This window comes from Saccopteryx bilineata, chromosome 7, assembly GCF_036850765.1.
Source record: "Saccopteryx bilineata isolate mSacBil1 chromosome 7, mSacBil1_pri_phased_curated, whole genome shotgun sequence".
Classification (NCBI taxonomy): Eukaryota; Metazoa; Chordata; class Mammalia; order Chiroptera; family Emballonuridae; genus Saccopteryx; species Saccopteryx bilineata.
This window is the reverse complement of record NC_089496.1, coordinates 25,989,327-26,013,918: the sequence shown is the minus strand read 5'-3', so window position 1 is coordinate 26,013,918 and position 24,592 is coordinate 25,989,327. Positions and strand designations below refer to the sequence as shown.

The 24,592-nt window shown below is 38.6% G+C and overlaps 1 protein-coding gene across 1 annotated transcript in view; it reads left to right on the top strand.

Annotated features, from left to right (window-relative positions):
- The window catches only part of PON2 (paraoxonase 2), a 28,094-nt gene extending 10,966 nt beyond the window's left edge, over positions 1-17,128 (top strand). The window contains exons 3-9 of the mRNA XM_066240410.1: positions 4,410-4,465; positions 9,938-10,103; positions 10,636-10,762; positions 12,242-12,442; positions 14,928-15,009; positions 15,757-15,885; positions 16,509-17,128. Of these exons, the coding sequence (XP_066096507.1) occupies positions 4,410-4,465; positions 9,938-10,103; positions 10,636-10,762; positions 12,242-12,442; positions 14,928-15,009; positions 15,757-15,885; positions 16,509-16,667 (920 nt within the window). The 3' untranslated portion in view covers positions 16,668-17,128. The remainder of the gene's footprint in view (positions 1-4,409; positions 4,466-9,937; positions 10,104-10,635; positions 10,763-12,241; positions 12,443-14,927; positions 15,010-15,756; positions 15,886-16,508) is intronic.
- The last annotated feature ends 7,464 nt before the right edge of the window (positions 17,129-24,592 follow it).

Here is a 24,592-nt window from a genome sequence, read left to right as displayed (position 1 = left end):
CTGAGGCACTTCACAAGGCAACAGAGCGAAGACGATGAGTGATTAGAAGCACATTTGGGATTCATTTTTAGATCTAATTAGAATTGTGCCTTTTTTCCTTTCTTTTGGCTTTTGCTCTGTGGTTAGCGCACACCATAGGAACATTTGTTGAATGCTATGTTAGCGATGCATAATGGTTAATAATAGCTTGTGGTTATATGTTTTTAACAACAGTGGCTTATTCGGTGGCCTTTGATTACAAGCAATAACTGAGTGCTGGGCATACGTTCCCGCATAGGCAAAGGCAACTTCGTACTGTATGCGGCAGGGAGAGAGAGGTTCTCATCGTTAGTCTCTACTTTGGAAACAGTAGTAGCCATGGAGCTAAGGCCAAGTAATCCCTCCAAGAGGTAAGACCACCAACCTCTTCCTCTTCACCCCACCAATACACACACACATGCACACCCACACTCACACACTCACACTCACACACACACACACACACACACAGAGAGAAAGAGTGCACAATTCTTATAATTACCATGACTGGAAATGAACTCTTTGCAACTCTTGGGTGCTTTGTACATATCACAGCATATCATGTCTGTTTTAATAAATAATAATTATCTACCACATATCATATAGGACTTATACTTTCTGTGGGACAGAAAGTGAGTTCGCTATTCCATTTTCAGAATTTCTTTCCAGTATATCTTATAGGTAGAACCTAAACTTTTATACTCTCAAGTTTAACATAATATCACTATCTAAATAATAAAAATTATAATGACAGGAACTAATTAATTCTGTTTGAGGCTTGCAAGTTTAAAACATTTTCTAAATGATTTTGAAAATGCTGGCATTCAGAGTCCCCAACTAAAACAAAATTTTGAATGTATGGTCTCCGTTGAGTGAATTAACAATTTTATATACTTGGCAATCAAGACCTTTCAATAACTGCTGCTTGGGAGATTTTTTAAAAAGCATTAACATTTGTAGCCCTTGTCATTAAGTTCTTTATAGTCTGCCTATGAATAGGAATCCAAGAAAAAGCCACTACCATGAGATATATTTTCTTTTTACAATAGATAAAGACCCAAGGCTCAGAGAGATTAAGTAACTGCAAATTCTCTTTCTAATAACACTCTCCAAGAGTGATTAATACACATAACTGACTAGTGAACTAAAGAAAATGGAGAAAAGGGCTATATTACATATTAGATATTCTACACTGGGTATAGCAAGGGGTAATTTGCTGTTATAAAATCACACTAAGTAATTTAGAGAACTGAGAAATGTATCTCCTCTTACCTCATAATCCAAAGATAAGCAAATGGCCTATGGTGATTAGATGACTGTGTTCTGTGTGGTTATTCTGAGACAAAGACTGATAAAGCAACACAACTGTCTTCTCCATATTGCTTCCGTCTTGCTCCAAGAAGACTAGAACCTTGGTTAGTTGCCACTTTCCAGCAGGGAGAAGTAGAAAGAAAATTTACATGAATATTATTTTTACTTTATTTTACCTGGTAGTTGCATACATCTTATGTTATCACATCCCGTTAACCTAAACTTAGAGAAATGGCCACATCTGCCAGCAGGAGAGGGTAGGAAATGTCTGAAGCTATGTTGCCTGTAGCTGAAAAGGAGGAAGGGGAATATGGGTACTGGGGAGCAGTTGGTCCTCTCTGACACAGATTGGTCATTGCTAACAGAATAAGAAGGAATCAAAATCAGATGTACTAAGCCTGACCAGGCGGTGGCGCAGTGGACAGAGAGTCAGACTGAGATGCAGAGGACCCAGGTTCGAGACCCCGAGGTGGCCAGCATGAGCATGGGCTCATCTGGTTTGAGCAAAGCTCACCAGCTTGGATCCAAGGTCGCTGGCTTGAGCAAGGGGTTACTCAGTCTGCTGTAGCCCCCAGGTCAAGGCACATATGAGAAAGCAATCAATGAACAACTAAGGTGTTGCAACGAAAAACTAAGGATTGATGCTTCTCATCTCTCTCCGTTCCTGTCTGTCTGTCCCTGTCTATCCCTTTCTCTGACTGTCTCTCTGTCTCTGTTAAAAAAAAAAATCAGATGTACTAAGCTAGAAGACCGTCTGGAGAAAAAGGGTTTTGCATGAGGTTTTGAAGACAAGTCCAGGATATGAATTGGTAAAGATCTTGGTGAGAGGCATGGAAGCAGCATTTTGGGGGCAAAGCCAAGCCAACATATGGAATTGACCACAGTTGAATTTACAAAGGGAAGTGTCTGAAGAGAGGAACCAGGGGATGGTTCTGACAGAAAATTCATTAAATGCTCAATTGATTTTTTTCCTATATGCTTTTAAGTCAGAACAAAAGGATCTGAGTCCTAGCTTTCCAGTCTGTGATCTTGAATAATTTGCTTAACGTTTCCAAACCTCCAAATTCTCTACTCTAAAATAAGAGACAATGATATTGTTTTTTAGTGTTATGAAAATTATATGAAATAATGTATATAAATTACTTACAAGAAGCCTGGTACTTGGTAGACAATATATGTTAGTAGCTATTACTGCTACTACAACTTTTAATATTGGAGAAAAGACTTCTCCAGAATTGACTGCCTCACTGTAATTGCCCCAGGAGGCAGTAAGAGATGATAAAAGCCCATGTAGTGATGGCTGTAGAAATGAATGTGCGGGAGCAGATCTGAAAAATGTTCCAAAGAAAGCTATAGACACACCCCCTAACCTTGGAATTAGGCCATGGGATTAAACATAAAGAAGTCACAAAGTAATTGAAATGAACGTATCTTTTAAAAATATTGTTCTCGATTATTTAAACAATACTATTACCTGCAGAAAATTTTACATAAAGTATGAAGAAGAAAAATGACAGTGCCTCATAACCCTTCTGCCCCCCAAAAAATTGTTAATTTTTTTGTGTATATATTTTTTCAGTGTGCAAATATGTACACATCGAAATTAAATGGTCTTAAATAATTTTTCAGGAACTAAAAATTTTAAATGAGCTCCTAGTAAATGCATCCAGGAAGCAAAACTTGAACTAGAATTCTGTGTGTGTGTGTGTGTGTGTGTGTGTGTCTGTGGTGTAGAGTTCCCCTGGTCCCTCCCTGCTCATTACCAGTTAAGAACCACCAAGGGACAAGAGGCTGGTGGTTCTTAATTGTTTCGGAGTATCACAGACTCTTTTTGAATATTCTGAAAGCCCAGGACCCTTTTCACAGAAAATTTCACATCTGCACATACAGAAGACATTTTACATTGCATAGAATTTCAAAAAGTTCATAGACTCTTTGAAACCCATTTTGGCTCCTTAGGGATCCACAGACCCCAGGTTAAAAGTTCTTTCACTATATTATGCTTAAGCTGATATATATCTCCTTTCCAAGGAAAAGGCTGATGGATCATCTTTTCAAAGTCAAGTTCTTGGCATTTTTATTTATTTTTTTACTGTTCAAGCCAGCAACTGGAGACAACCAGCCAAATGCAAACTCATGAATCAAAAACAAAATGGCCTGATAGATGCTGTTTGTTTTTTGACAACCTAGAAAATAATCTTGAAGAAATCTTATAGAAAGGTCTTGAAGGGGAAGATTGGATTTTGTAGACTCAAAGAATGTGTCATGATTTGGCTTAATCTAAGCCATTTTTATTCCTCTTTTCTAGTGTTTGGGGCTATTATGTGCCTGTGGAATTTACACAGGGAGACCGGTGGGAAGGTCTTATGTCTAATTATTTGCTGTGCTATGTGCAGTGTACTGCGGACAATCAATAAACAATCAATAGTAATTGTAGTCTGCCTCAGAGACAAGCATTAGAAGCTTCAAATGGCTTAGGTGCATGGTATTTTTCATTAATTTTCTTTTGCTAGTTTTTTTTTTCCTCCTGTAATTTAAAGCCTAAATTTAAAGGTTAAACAGAGAGTTTCTTTGCTCATAGAACAAGCAGGCATTGTTTTTTTTAGAGAGGAAATATGTAATCCCAGGTGTTTTTATCTCTGTTAATGAGAGAAATGTCTGTGTTGGCTTCAGACTGAATGAGCAGAGGAAGAAGGGACGAGGCTATTTGCATGGTTAAATGGCTACGAGCCCTTCATTTTAAAAGTACTATTCCCTTGATGTCAATTACTTTTGTACAGACATCTGGATGTTCATCATAAGAGTGTACAGATGTCAACTTTTTCTGTATTATTGCTGGAAGTGTGGTGATTACTTGACTTTGATTTGAGTAAACATAAAACATCTAACATTTAAAGTCAGAAGTTCACTGCAGGAAGGGATTTAGACTGACGTTTATTGAAGAGAGTAGTTCCTTGGAAAAAAATTTGAACTATTCCTGAGGATGCAGACACTGATGAAGTAAACAAGGTCCTAGTTATGCTCGGTTTAACAAATAACAGAATTTGAACATGACATTTATCCACTTCTTGAACTTGCAGACGCTGGTGCTGAAGATATTGACATACTTCCCAATGGTCTGGCTTTCTTTAGCGTGGTGAGTACCTTCTTTCTTCCCCGGTCTCCATGGAGGAGGTACAAGGGAATTTGATGCGGCCTGCAGAGCAGTAATTTATTTTTTAAATTACTCATTTCAAAATAATGTCCTGAAAAAAAAGACAGGTCAAACAGGATCTTGGAAAATTTCCTCAAACTTTTCTACATGCAGAACTGAAAAAAGTCTTTATTAATTGATTTATTGCTTTCTGTATCCCCACTGTGTTACTAAAATATTCCAATGCAATCTGTGTTTTAAAAGTGTATTATTAAAAAAGATATTTTGGACGTTATTGTGAATTTTTGATATTACATTATACTGTTTTAAATGCAGCACTACCTTTTTTTCCATTCGACATTCAATTTTGAGCTAATATTCTTGCTGTATTTATTTATTTTCAAACAATATACCAACTTTTCCAGACAGGGCCAGTGTTTTCCTTTGTTCCTTGTCTGCCTGAGTAGCCTATCCTAAGTGGAAAGTCATCGGCTGAGCTTATTTGTACCATTCACTGTGACTTAATTCTTGTAAGCTGAAAAAATAATAACCTCATATATTAGAAAAATTCAAAGTTGATTGGCTTGTATGATGCTGGCCTACATTAATATCCCTTTGTCACTAAGTGAACCAATGAGGATGCTCTGACCACCTTTCTTTTCTAGCTGGGATTGAAGTAAGTGTCCTTGGCATCTTCATGGGTTTGGGTTTTTTGTTTTTTTTTTCCTTGAGAAAGAAGTATCTAACTTTGAAGGCAGCCTGTACTTAACTCTTGTTCCTCTCAGCATCCATTAGTTTCAGGCTCAGAGATCCAGGTGGGATGAGAAAGAGTTGGAGATGCTTTTAGAAGAGAGTGACAGCACTAAGAACATAGTTGTCAGACAGGAGAGAGGCGAAAGAACTCTCAGCTTAGATGAGAGTGAGGTTAGGCCCCTCTGCGGGCTCGAGGTGGTTTTTATATGAAAGACAGTGAGCAGTCGGTTGTTAGCACTGAGGGGAGAGGAAATGCTGTAGGCTTTGGCAGAAGCCCCGATGTTTATGTAAAATGTTTAAAACATAGTTTTATAAATAATTGTATTTAATAACCTAACAGAATGAGTAAAATGATATTTCTAGTAGGACTCTGGGTTTGTTTAGAAGCACTTGCTTGCACATATGCCTATAGGCTTAGAAAAAAAATACTAGGACTACTAGTCAAATTATTCATAACTAGAGATGCAGAAATCCTGAGTAAAGTAGAAGGCAGTGGCTTTTTTATTTTTTGGAAAGGATGTGTTCTCAGAGATTTGTGTGATCCAGAGCATACCCATTTCAAGAATTTCTCCCTCTAGGAAGAAATCTCAGTTTGGAGGAGTGAGCTCTCCAAGCACAGAAATGTATAGCCATTTCAGCTGAGGGGCTCGTAATAGTCACAATGATCTTATAACTGTGCCAACAGAATTTCCTGTTTTCTTTCTACATTCTTCCTTGGTTATATGACTTTCTCTTTTTTTTTTTTTTTTTTCAAATTTAGAAATAAACCCACTTTACTCCTCTAATTTACTCAGCATTGTTTCTAATATTTTCCAGACACGCTCCTATCTAAGTGAATAACTCACACATCGTGTCAGTTGTTTGTTCTCCTTCCAAGCAGTTTATCCCATTCAGCCCACCCTACCCCATAGTCATGGCTTTGAGCAGGGGTCCCCAAACTTTTTACAGAGGGGGCCAGTTCACTGTCCCTCAGACCGTTGGAGGGCCGGACTATAAAAAAAACTATGAACAAATCCCTATGCACACTGCACAAATCTTATTTTAAATTAAAAAAACAAAACGGGAACAAATACAGTATTTAAAATAAAGAACAAGTAAATTTAAATCAACAAACTGACCAGTATTTCATTGGGAACTATGGGCCTGCTTTTGGCTAATGAAATGGTCAATGTCTGGTTCCATATTTGTCACTGCTAGCCATATCAAGTGATATGATGCGCTTCCAGAGCCGTGAGGCGTGCGTCCTGCGTCACCGGAAGTAGTACTGTACGTGAGTGACGCCGTGCTTTGTGGTGCCGCCACATACAGTGCTCCTCTCACTGACCACCAATGAAAGAGGTGCCCCTTCCAGAAGTGTGGCGGGGGCCAGATATATGGCTTCAGGGGGCCGCATGTGGCCCGCGGGCCGTAGTTTGGGGACCCCTGGCTTTGAGGGTCACCTCAAAGCTAACATCACACTCAGTGAGGAACTGCACGGCATAGAGTAAACTATAAAGAAGATTTAAGTGGCAGTGTGGATGTACTTAACACTACTGAACTGTGCATTTGGAAATGGTGACGATGGTAAATTTGTGTATATTTTAAAATAAAAAGTAAAATTTTGAACAGGAGGAAAATCTATTTAAATTATAGGGATATTAAAATAAGCGTAAATAGTTATCACCACCCCTGGTACACCTTCCTGTGCAGGCAGCTGTTCTGTTCTTTCTGGGATACCGAGATTATTAGATAATAGAGATTATAATAGATTATAGATAATTAGATAGCTTAGATTATAAGATAGAGATTATTAACCACCGAAGTGGCACTGCCAGGTAGCAATAGCGTGATTCCAATTTATTCTACTTACTGGCCCTGTCAGCCTTGAAGTTACGTCATTTTGATGGAATTGTTCTGAATTGGAAAGAATTTTGCTTATACCCAATTTTGTGCATAATGTAAGACTTCTTTTGGTACTCTTTTAAAATACGGCTGAAAAAATTTGAAGGAGAAAAGACCTTGATTATTTCAGTCATGCCATAAAAAAACATTAAATATAATTCAACACTCATTCCTGATTAAAAGCTCCAGGAAAACTAGAAATAAAAGAAAACTTTTCAGAAACCCATAGCAAAATTATTCTAAGTGGTGGAACATTAGCTACCTTCCCATTAATGTTTAGAAAAGAAAGAAAATGCCCCCAAATGCTATAACCATCAGCAATCTACTGGAGTTCTTAATAGCACAAGAAAACAAGAAGGAATATGAAGTAGAACAAAAGAGAAAACTGCCATTATTTTCAGTGTGATTGCCTGTTCTTTTAACAATCCAGGAGATTCAACTAACAGATGATTAGACCTAAGAGGAGAGTGCCTGTTCTTTTAACAATCCAGGAGATTCAACTAACAGATGATTAGACCTAAGAGGAGAGTTTAGTGAAATGGTTGGATTCAAAAAGTACGTATAGAACTCAGTGGCTTTTCCATGCACTGAGAAAAACCACACAGAAAATGCTGTAGTAGGAATAATGATAATATTAATAATAAGGTTTTATTCAGAAAAGCAACTTATTCCCAAAATTTACACTGAAAATAAATGAGCGGAAATAGTTAAGATTATAATGTAAAGATAAAGCAATGAATGTGGGATATAGGAACTTGCCATGTATGTATATTACCATATCTATGTATCTATATCTCATATCTTATAAATAAAGCTATAGTAATTAACCCTTTGAGTAGTGAGTTTTTTTCAAAAAATGCAATTAGTTACAGTTTTATTAACTTAAATTATGTTTGATAACCAACTTATGGAAACAAGAACATACATTTGCCTTTTTTAAATGTTGCCGTCCACATTTTTTGTTTTGTTATTTTTTAAATTGTTTATTAATTTTAATTTATTGTGTTCACATGGATTCAAGTGTCCCACTCAATATAACTCCTTCACCCCTGCCCCCTTGTCCCCTATTACACCATTTTTGCCCCCCTCCCCCTAACTCCCTCCCTCCTTCCCTCTGGGATTTGCTGTCCTGTTATCTGTATCTATGTGTTATGTATTTATAATTTCACTAATCCCTTCATCTTCTCTGATCCCATCCCCTCATCCCCCACAGTCACTGCTGTCCCTCTGCTCCCTGTGACCCCACCTCTGCCTCTATTCTGTTCCTCAGTTTGCTTTGTTCATTAGATTCCACATAAAGTGAGATCATGATATTTGTCTTTCTCTGTCTGGCTTATTTCACTTAGCATAATAATCTCCAGGTCAATCCATGCCGTCGCAAATGGTAATATTTCCTTCTTTTTTACGGCCGCATAGTATTCCCTTGTGTATATGTACCACAGCTTTTTAATCTACTTGTCCATAGCCAATATCGGGAAACAGCCCAAGTGCCTTACACATTTTTAAAATAAAAATTTTTGTATAGTCATACTCTGGATGGTCAGGAGGCACAAGGACCTACATGAATGTTCGTACTACCCAAAGGGTTAAAAAGTGGGTTATGGATAGGCATGAGTCCCCAAACAGACCAATGTGTAAACAGGAACCTAGTGCATGATAAAGGTTACATTTGGGATCATTGGAGAAAGGGCAGCCTGTGTGCCATTCACTGATCCAGGTCTGGGTTCTAGCAGTGAACAAATAAGGCAAAGTACTAACTCATGTTCCATTGGAGAGACAGAAAATATATATCAGATAATGGCAGCACTTTAACAAAATACAAAGTAAAATGAGGCAGTGGAAAGTGACAGCTCTGGTGAGGGTGGAGTCAGGCTGCCATTTGTATGTCAAATGGCAATAAGTATCATTTGGTGCAGATACAAAGAGATTGAGGGAAGGAGCCCTAAATCTCGGGAGTGGGGAGCATTCGCAGGCAGAAGAACAGTGTGTATAAAGGCCCTGAGGTGAGAATATGCTTGATTTGTTTGAAGAGCATCAACTCACGTCAAGACAACATGAGTGAGGACAGGAAGTGCGGGCACAGAGATGGAGTGTTTGGGGTGGGGTAGGGTGAAGGAGGGTGACCAGGGCAGATATAGGGCCTTTGGGCTATTGTAAAGATTTTCACTTTGAACTCTGGATGAAATGAGAGTTTTTATCAGAGGTGTGAAACCATCTGACAAAATTTGGATGTTGATGTGAGACTAGATTTCAGCAGGGAGTTAAGGACAGAAGCAGAAAGGCCAGTTAAGAGGCTGTTGCCATAATCATGGTGGTGGTTTGGACCAGGGCAGTCATGGAGGAAGTGGTGAAAGAGGTTCACATCCTTATGAAGGGATATGTTTTCAGAGTAGAATCCAAAGGATTTTCCAATGCATTGGATGTGGGATATGAGACAAGGAGGGGAGTCTTGACTGGCTCCATTCACCAAGACTTTGGCTCTGTAGAAGCAAAGTGCCAGGTGTGGGCTTGAGGGCTGATGGTTGGTATCCAAGCTTTCGCACATCTCCACCCTCAGCTCTACCTGGATCTCCCAGTCTATCACCCTTCTGATGACCCTCTGAAGAGACTAAACTCCTAGTCCTTTGCCTAACTCAGAAAAATCAGTTATTATTCATCTTTCAGATCTTTAGCTCCTAATTATTATTTTTTCTGTTGTCTCATTTCTGCTTTCTTTGTGTTCATAGTTTTGTGCCACCATCTTTAACCAAACTCTCTATTTATTTTTTATTTATAGTCTCCATGTTAGTCCATAAAAATACTTAAGCTGTTATATCTAACCTTTTCCTCTGTTTTGAAAAGGGTCTAAAATGTCCTGGACTCCACAGTTTTGCGCCAGATAAGCCTGGAGGAATACTAATGATGGATCTAAAAGATGAAAACCCGAGGGCCTTGGAATTAAGAATTAGCCGTGGGTTTAATTTGGCTTCATTTAATCCACATGGTATCAGCACGTTCATAGACAGCGGTAAGAGCTGATGAGTGACCAACATGAAGAAACTTACAATGGTTTGTAAATGACTGTGGAAAATAGATTCAGATTATATCCATACTAAAAGAACAATTAAATCGTGAATTATTCTTGTATTCTTCATACAATGAAGTTGATCATTTGCTCTTCAGCTAACTGTAAGTTATGTTACATTTTGAAATTTCTTACAGTAACACCTGCAAGAATGTTTAGATTTCATAACCTTTTTATATACCTATGATCATTGCATTTAAAAAGAACTATATTTCTGAATTAAACTATAAACAGATTATTCATGAATTCTGTATGTGGAGTGGGAAACACTTTTATTAAAGGTCAGGGGACCAATGATCAGAAATAACACCAGCAAACAGTGATGGGAAGACAGGGAAGAAGAATGATCTGTTAGGTCATCTAACAGCTTAGACATTTACCCTTTCCTTGCCTGTGGTATTTAAATGTCAGAGTCTGCCCAGAGGTCCTATGGTTGTGTCTTGTAAATTAACGGCTGCTCTTTCCATTTTTTCAGATGACACCGTTTATCTCTTTGTTGTAAACCACCCAGAATTTAAGAATACAGTGGAAATTTTTAAATTTGAAGAAGAAGATAATTCTCTTTTGCATCTAAAAACAATCAAACATGAGCTTCTTCCAAGGTACTTAGTCCTTTTGTTCATTCTCAAATTTATCTCTAGCATTTTCAGGTATTCCCCATGGTGGTCCTCTCACCTTAAATACACACACACACACACACACACACACACACACGAAAACATGCATCTCTGTGTGTGTATAGTTTCTTTGTAGAGCAGGGAAAGTCAATGTTCCTCCTTGTCATAATCAGTCTTCTAATTGGATTCCCTTGAGGAATGATGAAATGCTGGACAGCAGGGGAGATGCTTTTCAGGGCCATCATGGGAGTAGAAGACAAACCTCAGGATTTTTCCTGCCGTCACATTCCATCTCAGATGACTCATCACCCAACTAACAATAATCCCCGTCCTGAGGAAAGAGGAGCCTGCTTTTATACGGAGTTGGTGTGCTTTGTATGGGACTAATCCAAAGTGCTTTCACAGGATTACTGGTAGCTGCGGGCTAATGGCCCTACAGAACTGGAGGAATTCGGATTGAAAGGGGGTTGCTACTACTTTAAGAACACACAGCTGGTTGATAATGTGACTAAAAGAGACTCGTGTACTTCCCTGGCTCAGCTTGCATTAGCCTACCGCTTCTTTAAAGTTTGAACTTGATGGATATTTTTAATTTCTACTTCCCTATCTAGGGAAGCATGTAACTTCCAATCATTCTTCCAGAAATGCACTTCATAATAAATAGGAACATAAATACCACCCAGGCAGCCTCTGCATGATGGCGCTCTTTCAGAAAGATGGGACCCACCTACCCTGTAGCTCTGTTTTTCATTTAACAAAGAAGAAAGCAGCTCTTCCAGAAAATTTTGCATCGGGTAATTGGAATTTAAATTTAATAACACCCTTGCTTAACTGGTTTTTAAAATGTAATTGTTTTTAGCATATAAATCTCTCACATAAAGCATTATACAATGGCAATTTCATCATCCATCTCCCCGCAAATGTTTATTGAGTGCCTGTTCATTCTCGGCTGGTTGGCTTTGTGAGTCAAGTAAAAATTGAACAGTCAACCTTAGTTTGACTAATAACTAAGCAAAGAAACTCAGAAAAACCCAGCCGCTGAGTAAATGGAAGCTAGGTAAATGTTATTGGCTTCCCAACCAGCTCACCAGCTCAGGAGGCTCTTTATCCAGCTCTAGACAAAGCATAGCTGTGTCCCTACACAGTGTCGTTAAACCCTACATTTCTTGCTGTAAAGAAAATACTGTTGGCACCGAGTCCTTTTTTTCTTTTATAACCATCCTGCCTTAATTACTAAATGACGTGTCTTTAAGTTACCTGGTACCGTACAAAATTGTTCTTTGGCAAATGGCATTATCGTAGATTGCATATGATTATAGCCGTGTGATTTTAGCTGAGCTTTTCCTGGGAAGCCTCATACTCAAAAGTAAATCACATATTGTGTGTAAACCTTCTGAATTTCTAATCTTTCATGTGATGACCACCTGACTTTTTTATTTCTCTTACGTCATCTTTCTCTTTCAGTGTGAATGATATCGTAGCTGTTGGACCTGCGCATTTCTATGCCACCAATGACCACTATTTCTCCGATCCTTTCTTAAAGTATTTGGAAACATACTTGAACTTACACTGGACAAATGTTGTTTACTATAGTCCAGAGGAAGTCAAAGTGGTAGCAGAAGGATTTGATTCAGCAAATGGGATCAATATTTCACCTAATAAAAAGTATGATTCCTTATAAAAGTAACTTCCTTTCTTCTCACTTGTGGTCATGGGCAAATTCTTTACTTGTTTTTTTTTTTTTTTTCCAGTGTGGAAATAGTTTACTTGATATTTTTGATAGAGAATATGATATTTAATATAATAGATTATATGTGAAATATGATTACATATGTATAGGTAATATATTTATTATGTAATTATATGTACTATATTTATATATTACATGTTTACATACAGTATCTAAAATTTGGTATATATTATATAATCTAATTTTATAAATGTAATTTTTAAATTAAGTGGGATCATATTTATATATATGTATCAAAATATCAGGTAGGTGTTTTCTTTTAAATAAATATCTCATTGTTTTATTGGCTGTATAGTATCCCTTTATAAGGATGATTCTAAACAAGTTTATCTAATTCTCTGTTGATGGATATGTAGGGGTTTTTTTATATAAAAACTATTTATAAAAATATTTTGTATTTTTTTTATTTATCACTTAAGCTTATCCAAATAATTCTTCAGGAAAAACTCCCTAGGGTAGTATTATAGTATAATAGTAAAATCTTCCCATCTGGGAGTCATACAGACCCAGGTTCAAATGCCAGTTGGGTGCTGGCTAAATGTGGTGCTAATGTGCCCCTCCTCTTTGCACATTTGTGCAAATGTTTCTGTAGAAAAACCCTTAAAACAGACCTGTTTGCTCAAAGAGTAAGACCCTTAAATATCTTTAGTGGATATTTTCAAATTGCCTTCCATAAACATCTTACTATTTTTATATGTTCAACTTTTCCTTTTACTGCCTTAGCACTCTGAATGATTACTACAAATATTGCATGAAATAAATTTGGCAGTCTTTGACAACTAAATGTCTTTATTTTTACGTTACAATTTCTTCTTTCTTGTTGGATACAGAAAATGAATGTGTAATCATTTCATTTAAATTGTCTATAATTTACCCACTCGTACCTCTCCAGCCAAATCTGGTTTTCTTTCCAATGCTCATCTTTCTGAGTCAAACTTTCCAGTCATTCAAACTAAAATGATGATGATGATGATGATAACAACAAAAGGGATTTCGGCTTTAAATTCCTTCTCTTGCTCCATTCCTTTTTAAACAGTGAGCAGGTCCTGTTGGTGCCACCTGTGCAGCTGTCTGTCCCCCACTCTCACCCCTTCCCTTTCCTCTGACATCTGCCTGGTTTACTTTCTCACCCTCTCTGGCCAGAGTTAGATTTTATCGTCCAGCTTGTTTTCTGTCCACTTCCATTTTCTGCCACTGTTGCCCATTCTCTCTCTCTGTATTCCACTAGCCTTTCAGAGCCTCCAAAAGAGGGAGCTCTGTCGGCTTCATCTTTGACTCATGCTGAGCCCTGCCAGGTGCAAAACAAATGCTCAGTAATTGTTGAATGGAACAACCTTTTGTTATTATGCCTTTTTGTTATTCTAGAAATTCAATGGACCTCAATTGCTTATTAAATCAAGGCAGGCTAAAGGGTGGACGTTCTTTAATAGGCTCACTCCAACCCCTCTTTTCCATTGTTTTGATTCTTTCCATGCTTTAAAGAACTCATTATTTTGCAAACGTGCACTCTGTCATTCCTGCCGCTGAGCCTTCCCTCACAAGTTTTCTTCTGACTTGAAGGTGTTTTGTCCTCATATCCTCAAAGCTGGTCTCTAGGTCTGTATCACAGCTGATGCCCCTCCCTTCGGGAGCCCTTCTGTGTCCTCAGGCATTAGGTTATTTCTTCGGTCTCGAGACCTGAAGTATTTCTTACGGTACCAGTCATGCTGCATTCTTTGTTTACTGTATACAGACCAGTCTCATCATTCCAAAATACTATACACTTTTTAGGGAAAAGGCTGTGTCTTTTTTATATTTCTGTCTGTCATAATGCTAAATCCATGGCTTTACACATGATAATTGCTTTATAGAACAGTTGCCATGAAAGAGGCAATTCAATGAGTGAAATTACCGTAAAATAGCCCATTAATTCCCCTTTAGACAGATTGTTCTGAATAGATACTTAGCTCTTACTCTTAAAATTTCCAATATGTTAATAAGTTTTATTAAATATGTATGAGAATTAATAAATATTCTAGTAAAATGTGTTCTGTACCATAATATGGAAATGATACCTAGAATATCAACTTATATTGTGAAATGTAAAAACTATTTTTCTAAAGCCAAACATTGTTTTATTGTGCTTTCAGTGACTAAAGATCACAGACTCTGTACTCAAAATGATGTCCTGTTTTTCCTTACAAACCTTTTGAAAAATAATTGAACAATTCTGTGATTGTTTTAGCAACACTGAATTGATTTGGAAGCTACTTTTAAATAAAAATTGACCTTTATTAAGCATTGCTTGAGGGCCCATCATTGATTAACTTTGTGGCAGGTTATTAAGACTTACTCTTGCATACTGTGTTAATGAACTTCATACTGTCATGGAGCACTAACCAGCGTGTCCTTTCTGCAAAGGCACATCTATGTTGCTGATATGTTGGCTCATGAAATTCATGTTTTGGAAAAGCATCCTAATATGAATTTAACTCACCTGAAGGTAAAAAGTTTCTTTTTTTTTTATATATAAAGTCAACATTAATCTATTATACTTGGGAATTACATAGTTATACTATATTATTGCAGTAAGTCCCTTAGAAAACAGTATAGATGCCAGTGTTGCTATTTTGGGCTTTAAAATATTACCACCTGATACCAGGCCAGGTCTCCTGTGCCAGCAGTTAGGAGTTCCGACCGTGAAATGCAGCAGTGGGTGGGGAGTGATATTTGAATCAGATGTAGATTCCATTCCATGAGGCGCCGATAGCACCTGATGAATTCCAGTAAGAATTTTCACAATTGAAAAGACTAATAGATGAATTCTGAAATGAAGATTTATGCACGTTGTCAGTTCTTTCAATAATAAATGAAGGTAGAAATTGGGTTCCACACCATTATTATTTTCTTCCTGCTTGACAACACATATTTTAGATTGATTAAGAATTTCCTATTTTGTTTTGAATGAGTTCTTTGCGCTAACTGCTCACTGTGCATCTTTTAAGGGAAAAGGAGTTCATTTTTTAGAGTGATTGATTATCATCCTAACTTTCTTAATTTCAGGGAGGATGAAAAGTGACTCTAAATCAGTTTTTATTGAATTTATTTTAATCAATATTGGTGTTAAAGGGGTGGAAGCAGGGAGGTGTGTGTAATTTCCCCGCATGCATAGAGGCAGGACAGGTTAGCTCTAAATTATTTAATCAAGTTTCTCATGTCATTTAGGTATTGACATTTTTTCATTTGGAAGGTACTCAAGTTGGATACATTGGTGGATAATTTATCTATCGATCCTTCCTCGGGGGACATCTTGGTGGGCTGTCATCCTAATGGCCAGAAGCTCTTCATTTATGACCCGAACAATCCTCCTTCATCAGAGGTTTTTATATTTTTTGTTTTTCAACATTAATTATTGAAGTATTTTTGAACTAATCATACAATAAACAGCTATGGTTTGTTTAGTCCTTTTAAACCAATAATACAGTAAACTAATGTAGTGATTTTGCAATTGCTTTAAGCCAATAATCAGCAGAATTTCACATTGCTCAAATACTTTTAGAAGGGTAATCTTTTGATGTATTAAATTATGGTAGCAGCTAGTCAAAGGCATTTTTATAAAGACATGTGGCCTCCCTATGTGGTATACTGGCAATTTTTTAAATACCTGGCTTATTGTCAACTCACCACATGATATGACTTTTGTTCAAGCTAAAGAAGTGTAAAAGCAAGCACATTAGTGTGGAAGTATTTCTATTAATGCTCAATTACTGTAATAACTCTAAATCCTGTGTTGGCATGAAATAACTAGATGGTTTAAGAAAGTACTTTCTTTGAAGGTTTAAGAAAGTACTTTAATTTAAACATTAAAAAGGATTGGTAACTGCTGTTTTTCAACATCATGTCCTCTTAATCATTGTTTCATTGTGGAAGACAGGGATTATTGGTGACAGAGTTACATGGTGTCTGGTGGTTCCATAGTAACCCTTGGTCTTTCCTGATTAGGTTCTCCGCATCCAGAATATTCTATCAGAGAAGCCTACGGTGACTACAGTTTATGCCAACAACGGATCTGTCCTCCAGGGAAGTTCTGTGGCCTCGGTGTATGACAGAAAGCTGCTTGTGGGCACTTTGTACCACAGAGCCCTGTATTGTGAACTCTAAATTCTACTTTTAGTACACAAGTGTGCCGCCTTCTCTTAACTCATTTTCTATGCTAATTCTGAGGGAACTTACCCAGCAAAGTTGAGCCGTAAATGGATGACTTGTCTAGGTAATTATTTCAGTAAGGAAAAGCCCCTTCAGTTCTTGTAGCACTTTTAACATAAAAGGAATAAACAGTTGTTTTTTAATGCCAAGTAAAGGGAAGAGAAGAAAGCTGCTTTCGATAAAATGAATACACTTTGCACAGAATAAGCCTCACCTGTTCCTTCCAACCGCCAGAGCATGGATTCCACTGAGACAGGGTAGATCCTATTTCCTTAAAATGTGAGTGACTTCTGCCCCCAACAGTGTGACCACTGTGACTGTTCGGAACTACTGATAATGTGTTTGGATGTTTTATACTTCCATCATTGTTTACCATTGAAGAGTTGGAGTTATATTAAAGACTAACTAAAATCCAAGTTTTGTCTGTGTTTAATTCTCAAGGCCAGTCCTCAGGGACAGTGGGAAAGTGGCTGCTTCCTTGTGTGGGTCTCCTTGAGACAGGCAGGCATGGCCATGTTAATGTCTCTCATTTCTCATTAAAAGCTGACAGTAGATGAGCTCTTTATTTGAACAAAATAAAGCAATCAACTATACATACGGCAACTCGAATTCTCAGTTAGTATGAGTGTTCTATCAGCTGTCTTCCTAGCGGCAGCCAACCCTGCCTACTAAGAAGAGATAAAAGGTTGGAGCTGGAAGGTCAAGCCGCCCTTGTTGAACTGTGAACTTCATCAGGAAATATTGAAGTCAGGACCACATGGTTAACCTAGCAATGCTAGGTTCAAGGCCAAGGGCGCCTGCGTCATAGGGGAGCATGCTTTCCATTCAGCACACCTCCTGTCAAACCAACTTAAGCCCTTGAGAGAGGCTTTCCATTGTAACTTCCCAAAACGCACTTCCCGTCTCAGACTTTCCCATCTTCTGCATTATTATCATCACAATGTTGGTCAGTTACTTACCATGTGCCAGACAGTGCACTAAAAATTGCCCATTCGTTATCTTATTTAATCCTAATTACAGCCCAGAGGGATAGGTATTGACACTGTTAACATTTCACAGATGTTCAAAGTCACAAACAGCCACTGCCACGGAACTGATCAGGACCTTGTTAACTACTCTTTCTCCTAATGTATAGTTTCTCTTGTTTGCTTCGTATATTAGTTAGATTTCTGCTTTTAGATGAATCGTGTAATGGCTTTTCCATGTAAATTGCAGAAGTATTCTTAAACTTAGCCTCTGTCCATTTTGCCTGTGTTTTTATTTATATTTTTAAATAGTCTGTTACTAATGTATATTGGAACTACTTGATGCTAAAAATAATTACTGGTTTTTGCTGTTTCCATTATCCACAGGAAAAATGTTAAGTCATAGATGAATAAAGCAAGATTAAACATTACTCACTAGGAATCCAAAACCAAGAACCTTATATATTTTAGTTTTAAATTATAACAATGACTAACTCAAAAGCTACTCTCATTAGAAGTACCAGAATACAGGAGGCATAAAATAAACTTGCTTTTTATTGTATTTATTAAAGGTTTATTTGGAAAAAAGTATATATAAGTTAATAAGTGCATGTATTATTTGTCTTAGAAATACGAATTTTTAAAATAAACTCTGGCCTCTGGGCCATGAAGGATTCTCTTTTATCTCATCATAAGTATACTGTGCACTTACTTATGGTGTTCTTACTGTGGTCATGTATTGAGTTTAACTATTTGGTTATGAAGAGGTTGCCATTCAAAAGGGGTGAAATTGCGATGGAATATGCCACCCCTGGGTGGATATAGGTCATGGGTGTGTATGTGAGTGTTTTAATCCCTTTTAATCTGAGATCCAGTTCGGTGACAGTGAATAGCCTTTTGTTTTTTATATATAAAACCTCCATTCCTGTGCAACAGGTGAATGTGAACACAAATGCCTGATACAAGGAGCAACGAAAATAAAATTTAAGCTATTTTAGAATATTTTTTCTCACTTTGTGTATTGATTATATACAGTTGGTTGGTGATAACTAATTTAAGGCTGATCCCTTTTTTTTAGAGTTTGATTTGCTCAGTTTGAATCCCTTCTTTGGAGTCACAACCTGCATAGCCTGGGAAATGTCTGTCTGGTAAAGCAATGAAGAGCTAACAGCCCTTATCACCACACCACCCATATCACCTTTCTCTGGCTACTTGTCATTTTCATTACTCACTCGGCTTTCTGTGAAAGGATATCCACCGTGAGAGGAGGAGGACTGGGAGAATTCTTGCAGCTCTCTTACCTTTCCGCTCCCGGTTTTCAAAATTTTTATTCTATAAAAAGGCAGAGAAAACAAGAAAAGAGACTAGTCTTAATTTTTATAACTGCAAAAAGAATAAGTTCACTATTAGGTTTGAGTCCAGGGCCCCTTAAAAAAACTTCAATTAGCCAGAAAAAACTTCAAGTGTTTGGCTCCAGGGCAGTTCCGGTAGCTCTCCTCCTATTACCTATCTAAAGATTTCTCTTGGTTAGTGATCAACCATCACCCCACCCCAGGGCTCCCCTTCAATGTTAACTCGCCTCAGGGTTCCCCATCAAAGGCTAACCTCCAGGCTAGCCTCTCTAACTCTAGAAAGGTTTGTGTTCCCATACACCTAATGCCACTAGGGTCTCAGTCCCTCTGTTAGCAGATGCATAAATAAATTATAAAACTCGAGGCTTTGTGTGTCCTTCCTTCGGCAACCTAACATTTAGTGCTGAAACCCGGAAGGGTCCTATGTAGGCAGGATCAGAGTGGTGCCCTGGTCCTGACCCTCTCAGGCTAGCAACTCAGAGAGCAGCAGGCAGTGGCAGCTCATCCTGAGCGAACCTTCAAATCCGCTCGGTGTCACGGGACCAACCTGCACTGGCTCCCTCTCCCGTGACCGTTCTGAGCCAGCCAGGGAGGCCCCCATGATCCTCTTGAGGCAGCCAGGGAGGACTCCAGACATCGGGAATTTCTCCTCTCCATTGCCAACTTCTCAGTCCACACCGATCCTCAATTCTGGTGAGTGACCCTTCGGTCCCTCTCACGCAGTCTTCCGACTTGCTTTCACCCTCACTCTCGCTCTCACAAGCCCTGGCGCTAGGCTGGAAGACTCTGCCACCTCTGGGTTTATACCCCTTAGACTAAAGGACACCTGATCTAAGGGACTCCCCTCATACTCACAGGGTGGTTCATCTATCGACAGGGATGCCTGTCCTTAGCGAGACACTCTCAGGAATCTAGTCACTCACCTCATCTTTATGGCCTTACTCTCTTAACATACACTCCACCTTTTCCAAAATCCACTCCCTTAAGCTGCTAAATCGTCTCAGCCTTGGGGGAGACATCAAGCCTAAACACACTCAATGGTCAGAGAATAGCACTTCTGAGACCTCAAGAACTTTTGTCACAGTAATGAAAAATGGTCAGAACTTCCCTATGCCCAGGACTCCTTCACGCTTCATTCCTGACCCTCTCTCGGTCAATGATCAATCCTGTTCTACCCATCAAATTCTCTGTCAGTCAAAAGGCATATCCTCTAACACCCCCCCCCCATTGGATAGTGTTGCTTTAAAATTGGAATATGTAAAGGAGCAATCATTTAAACTTAACTAGAATAGAATGTTGGATCCTGAACTTCTTTGTTCTTCAAGGTCTTGCCGTGTTAACTATTATGCTCTGTGTTTGTTGTAGGTTGTGTTGGGGGCCAAGTTGCAACTCTATTATTGGGTTTAATTGGGTTTTATTTATGTGTCATGCTCTTGTCTGTATTGTATTTGCCTTGTTTGTATGTAAAATTGTACTCAGGTCTGCGAAATAGGAGGAGTCAATTTCACTTTGAGAACTCTCATTTGTCTCATCTACAGTGTGTCCGTAAAGTCATGGTGCACTTTTGACCGGTCACAGGAAGCAACAAAAGATGATAGAAATGTGAAATCTGCACCAAATAAAAGGAAAACTCTCCCAGTTTCATATCTATTCAGTGCAGTTCGATGTGGGCTCATGCACAGATGTTTTAGGGCTCCTTAGGTAGCTATCCCGTATAGCCTCTACAGACTCGTCACTGACTGATGGCCTACCAGAATGGGGTTTCTCCACCAAACTGCCAGTTTCCTTCAACTGCTTATCCCACCGAGTAATGTTATTTATTCCTATGTGGTGGTGCTTCGTTATAAAGGTGCCAATATTCACGTTGCACTTTGGTCATGGATTTGAATTTGGCGAGCTACAGAACACACTAAACTTTCCTCTGTACCGTCCACATCTCGACTGGCATGGCCGTGGGCTGCTCCGCTGTATACACGGTGTTACATCATCATCTGCACATGCGCACATGCTGCCACATCATCCTACAGAAACTGGGAGGGCTCTCCTTTTGTTTAGTGCAGATTTCACATTTCTATCGTCTTTTGTTGCTTTCTGTGACCGGTCAAAAGTGCACCATGACTTTACAGACGCACTATATTTGTCTGAAATTCTGGCTATTCTATACACGTTGGTAACCCTCTGTCTCAGAGGTCATTTGCAGTAATGGTTAATGTAAAATAAGTTTTCGAGACTAGTGTCTCAGTCCCTCCTTCTAGAGGATTTGTCTATAAATTCCTTTTGTTTGAACTTTGTCTTTATTTTTTATTTTGTTCATTATGTTATGTACCAGCTTTCATGTTGTTCTTATTAAAAATTCTACTCAAAAAAATAAATGAGTAATTTAAAGTGGGGAATTTGTGGCCACACTTGATTTCATTAAAGAATACAAAACGTCTTTTCTCCCTTCTCTTTTCCTCCCTCCTTTGCTCCTTCTTTCTCTCCTTCCTTCCTATCTTCCTTCTTCTTTCTTCCTTGCCAAAATATATTTCCCCAGAAAATGTAAACTCCCCAAAGGTAAGGGTATCTTGTTCCCACTATGTCTTCAATGCTGAGCAAGTAGTTGTAAGTGATCATCAAATATTGCTATATGCTAAATGCTAAGAGATGTTCCTTCCCTCTCAGCCTGCCATGGCCCCACCACACACCATTCCGAGAATAACGGACACTGAATGGACTTGAACACATCTGGTTAGTCATCAGGGCAGAGTGATCAATGAGGTCTGCCGTTCTTTGAAACACATGTGCCTAGTGTTGGTATTGACTGAATAGCAGGAACAGCAGCTTCACCCCACGTGTGTGTATATGTGGGTGCGTGTGTGTGTGTGTGTGTGTGTGTGGTGCATTTGCTTCTGAAATGTGGGTCATTGTTTTCATGGCAGTTTCTTCTCACTTGTTTCAGAAATCAAAATGATATTAAAAAGCATACATTGAGAAGTCTTTTCATTTGCCCCATTTACAGGAAACTTATTTATTAGTTTCTTGTGTATCTTTCCAATTTTTTTGTATAAATACAAGCAGATACAAATATATACTTTTTAAAAATATATTTTAATTATTTTTATTTATTCATTTTAGAGAAGAGAGAGAGAGAGAGAGAGAGAGAGAGAGAGAGAAAAGGGAGAGGAGTAGGAAGCATCAACTCCCATATGTGCCTTGACCAGGCAAGCCCAGGGTTTTGAACCGGCAACCCTCAGCATTCCGGGGTGATGCTTGACCTATTGCGCCACCACAGGTCAGGCCTCTTTTTAAAATTTTTATTTGTTGACTTTAGAGAGAGAGAAAGAGAGAGAGAGAAAGAGAGAGAGAGAAAGAAAGAAAAATCGATTTGTTGTTCCACCCACTCATGCATTCATTGCTTGATTCTGGTTTGTGCCCTAACCGAGGATCAAACCTGCAACGTTCACCAATACATATTCTTTTTCACCCCTTTACTTCACAGAAGATAACAGACTACCAGTAGTTCTGTATATTCCTTTTTTCATTTCAAGATCATTTTCTTTTTTCTATGAGGTGAGAGGCAGGGAGGCAGAAACAAACTCCCCCATGTGCACTGACCAGGATCCACCCAGCAAGCCTCCTACCCAGCAATGCTCTGCCTGTCTGGGCCACTGCTCCACTGCTTGGCAACTGAGCCACTTTAGCACCTGAGGTAAGGACATGGAGCCATGTTCAGGGCCAACTTTGCTTGAACTATTTGAGCCATGGCTGTAGAAGGGGAAGAGAGAGGAAGAGAGAGGTGTATGGGGGGGGGGGGTGAGAAGCAGATGGTTGCTTCTCCTGTGTGCCCTGGCTGGGAAAACCAACCCAAGACTTTCACATGCCAGTCTGGCACTCAATCACTGAGCCAACCAGCCAAGGCTGTAAAGGTCATTTTGGACATTTTTCTAATCATTACAAAGAAAATTTCACTAATTCCTGTTTATAGCTGCTGAACATGACATTATTTATTTAATCAGCCCAATTATTTGCTATTATACAAAGTGCTACAATAAGTAATTGTGTGCATACTTTATATGTGAGCAGGTATATTTGTACAATAAATTCCTGGAAGTGAATCAAAAGAGATAAAATGTAGGTCAAAAGTAAGTGCATTTCTAAGTTTAACAGATATTTTATAACTCACTGACGCAATGCAACTTTTTGCAATTGTGTTAAGAATTTCCCCAAAGCTTCAGCAACATGTTTTATTGTCAAACTTGCAAATGTTTGTAAATTATATAACAAATAATATCCTGCGGTGTTTTAATTTTTATTTTCTCATTACAAGTGAGGTTAAGCACACTTTCAGATAATTAGGAGCTGTGTGTTTATTTTTCTGTGAACTTCCTTGTCTTTTCATTTGTTTTAGATTGTCGGCATTTTTTAAAACCTTTTCTAGTTCTTTACACGTAAAAAATGGAATTATTTTTCCAGTTTATAACTGTAAGTCATTAGTTATGCAATGCTTGATAGGGTTTGAAAGTTCAAAGAAATGATGTTTCTCTTTAGAGCAGGAAGCAGTACACAAATTTTAAACATTCAGAACCATGGAACCCAGCTAGCTGTCCATTGCCTTTGGTATTGAATCACAAGTCACATCACCCAGGGTTATCTTCACGAAGAGCCAATGTAACAATAAACAAATAAATTTACTTATCTGGACTCAGTTCAGAGCCGGAAGGTGATGATCATGACAGACACGACGTTTGACACTTTGCTTGAAGAAAACTGAAATATTTCTCCTGCAACATCATAATGAAAACCAAAGCTTTCAATGAGCTCCATTTTTCTACTTATATTGATAGAAAATATTAATATTTTTGTTCCCATATTCGTGAATTCTCCAAGCCAAGGCACCGTTCTTTTTTTTTTTTTTTTTTTACATAGGCAGAGGTAGACAGGGACAGACAGGAACGGAGAGAGAGATGAGAAGCATCAATCATTAGTTTTTTGTTGCACGTTGCGACTTCTTAGTTGTTATTGATTGCTTTCTCATATGTGCCTTGACCATGGGCCTTCAGCAGACCGAGTAACCCCTTGCTGGAGCCAGCGACCTTGGGTCCAAGCTGGTGAGCTTTTTGCTCAAGCCAGATGAGCCCGTGCTCAAGCTGGCAACCTCGGGGTCTCGAACCTGGGTCCTTCTGCATCCCAGTCCCACGCTCTATCCACTGCGCCACCATCTGGTCAGGCCAAGGCACCGTTCTTAATTTGTCCCTCTCCGTCACCACCCACTGCCCACATCCAAGCAACTTTCAACATTACCAGTACGGCCCACCCGTCTCCACCTGAACATTCACAAAAATCCTACAGTTCTAAGGACTTTGGGAAACAATCACCGGTGCTTCTCCAATTACCATCATGTATCTCATTCTAGATTACTATAACAAAGGCCTCCAATTATTCTTCCTGATTCCAGGAGAGGCAAGCCTGTTGTCCCTTGTTAAATTCATTCTCACTATTCCCTACTGATGTTTCTAAAACACCCACTAGGCCCTGTTCTCCAACGGTTTCTCCATGCCCCCTGGGTACAACAGAATTCAAGTTC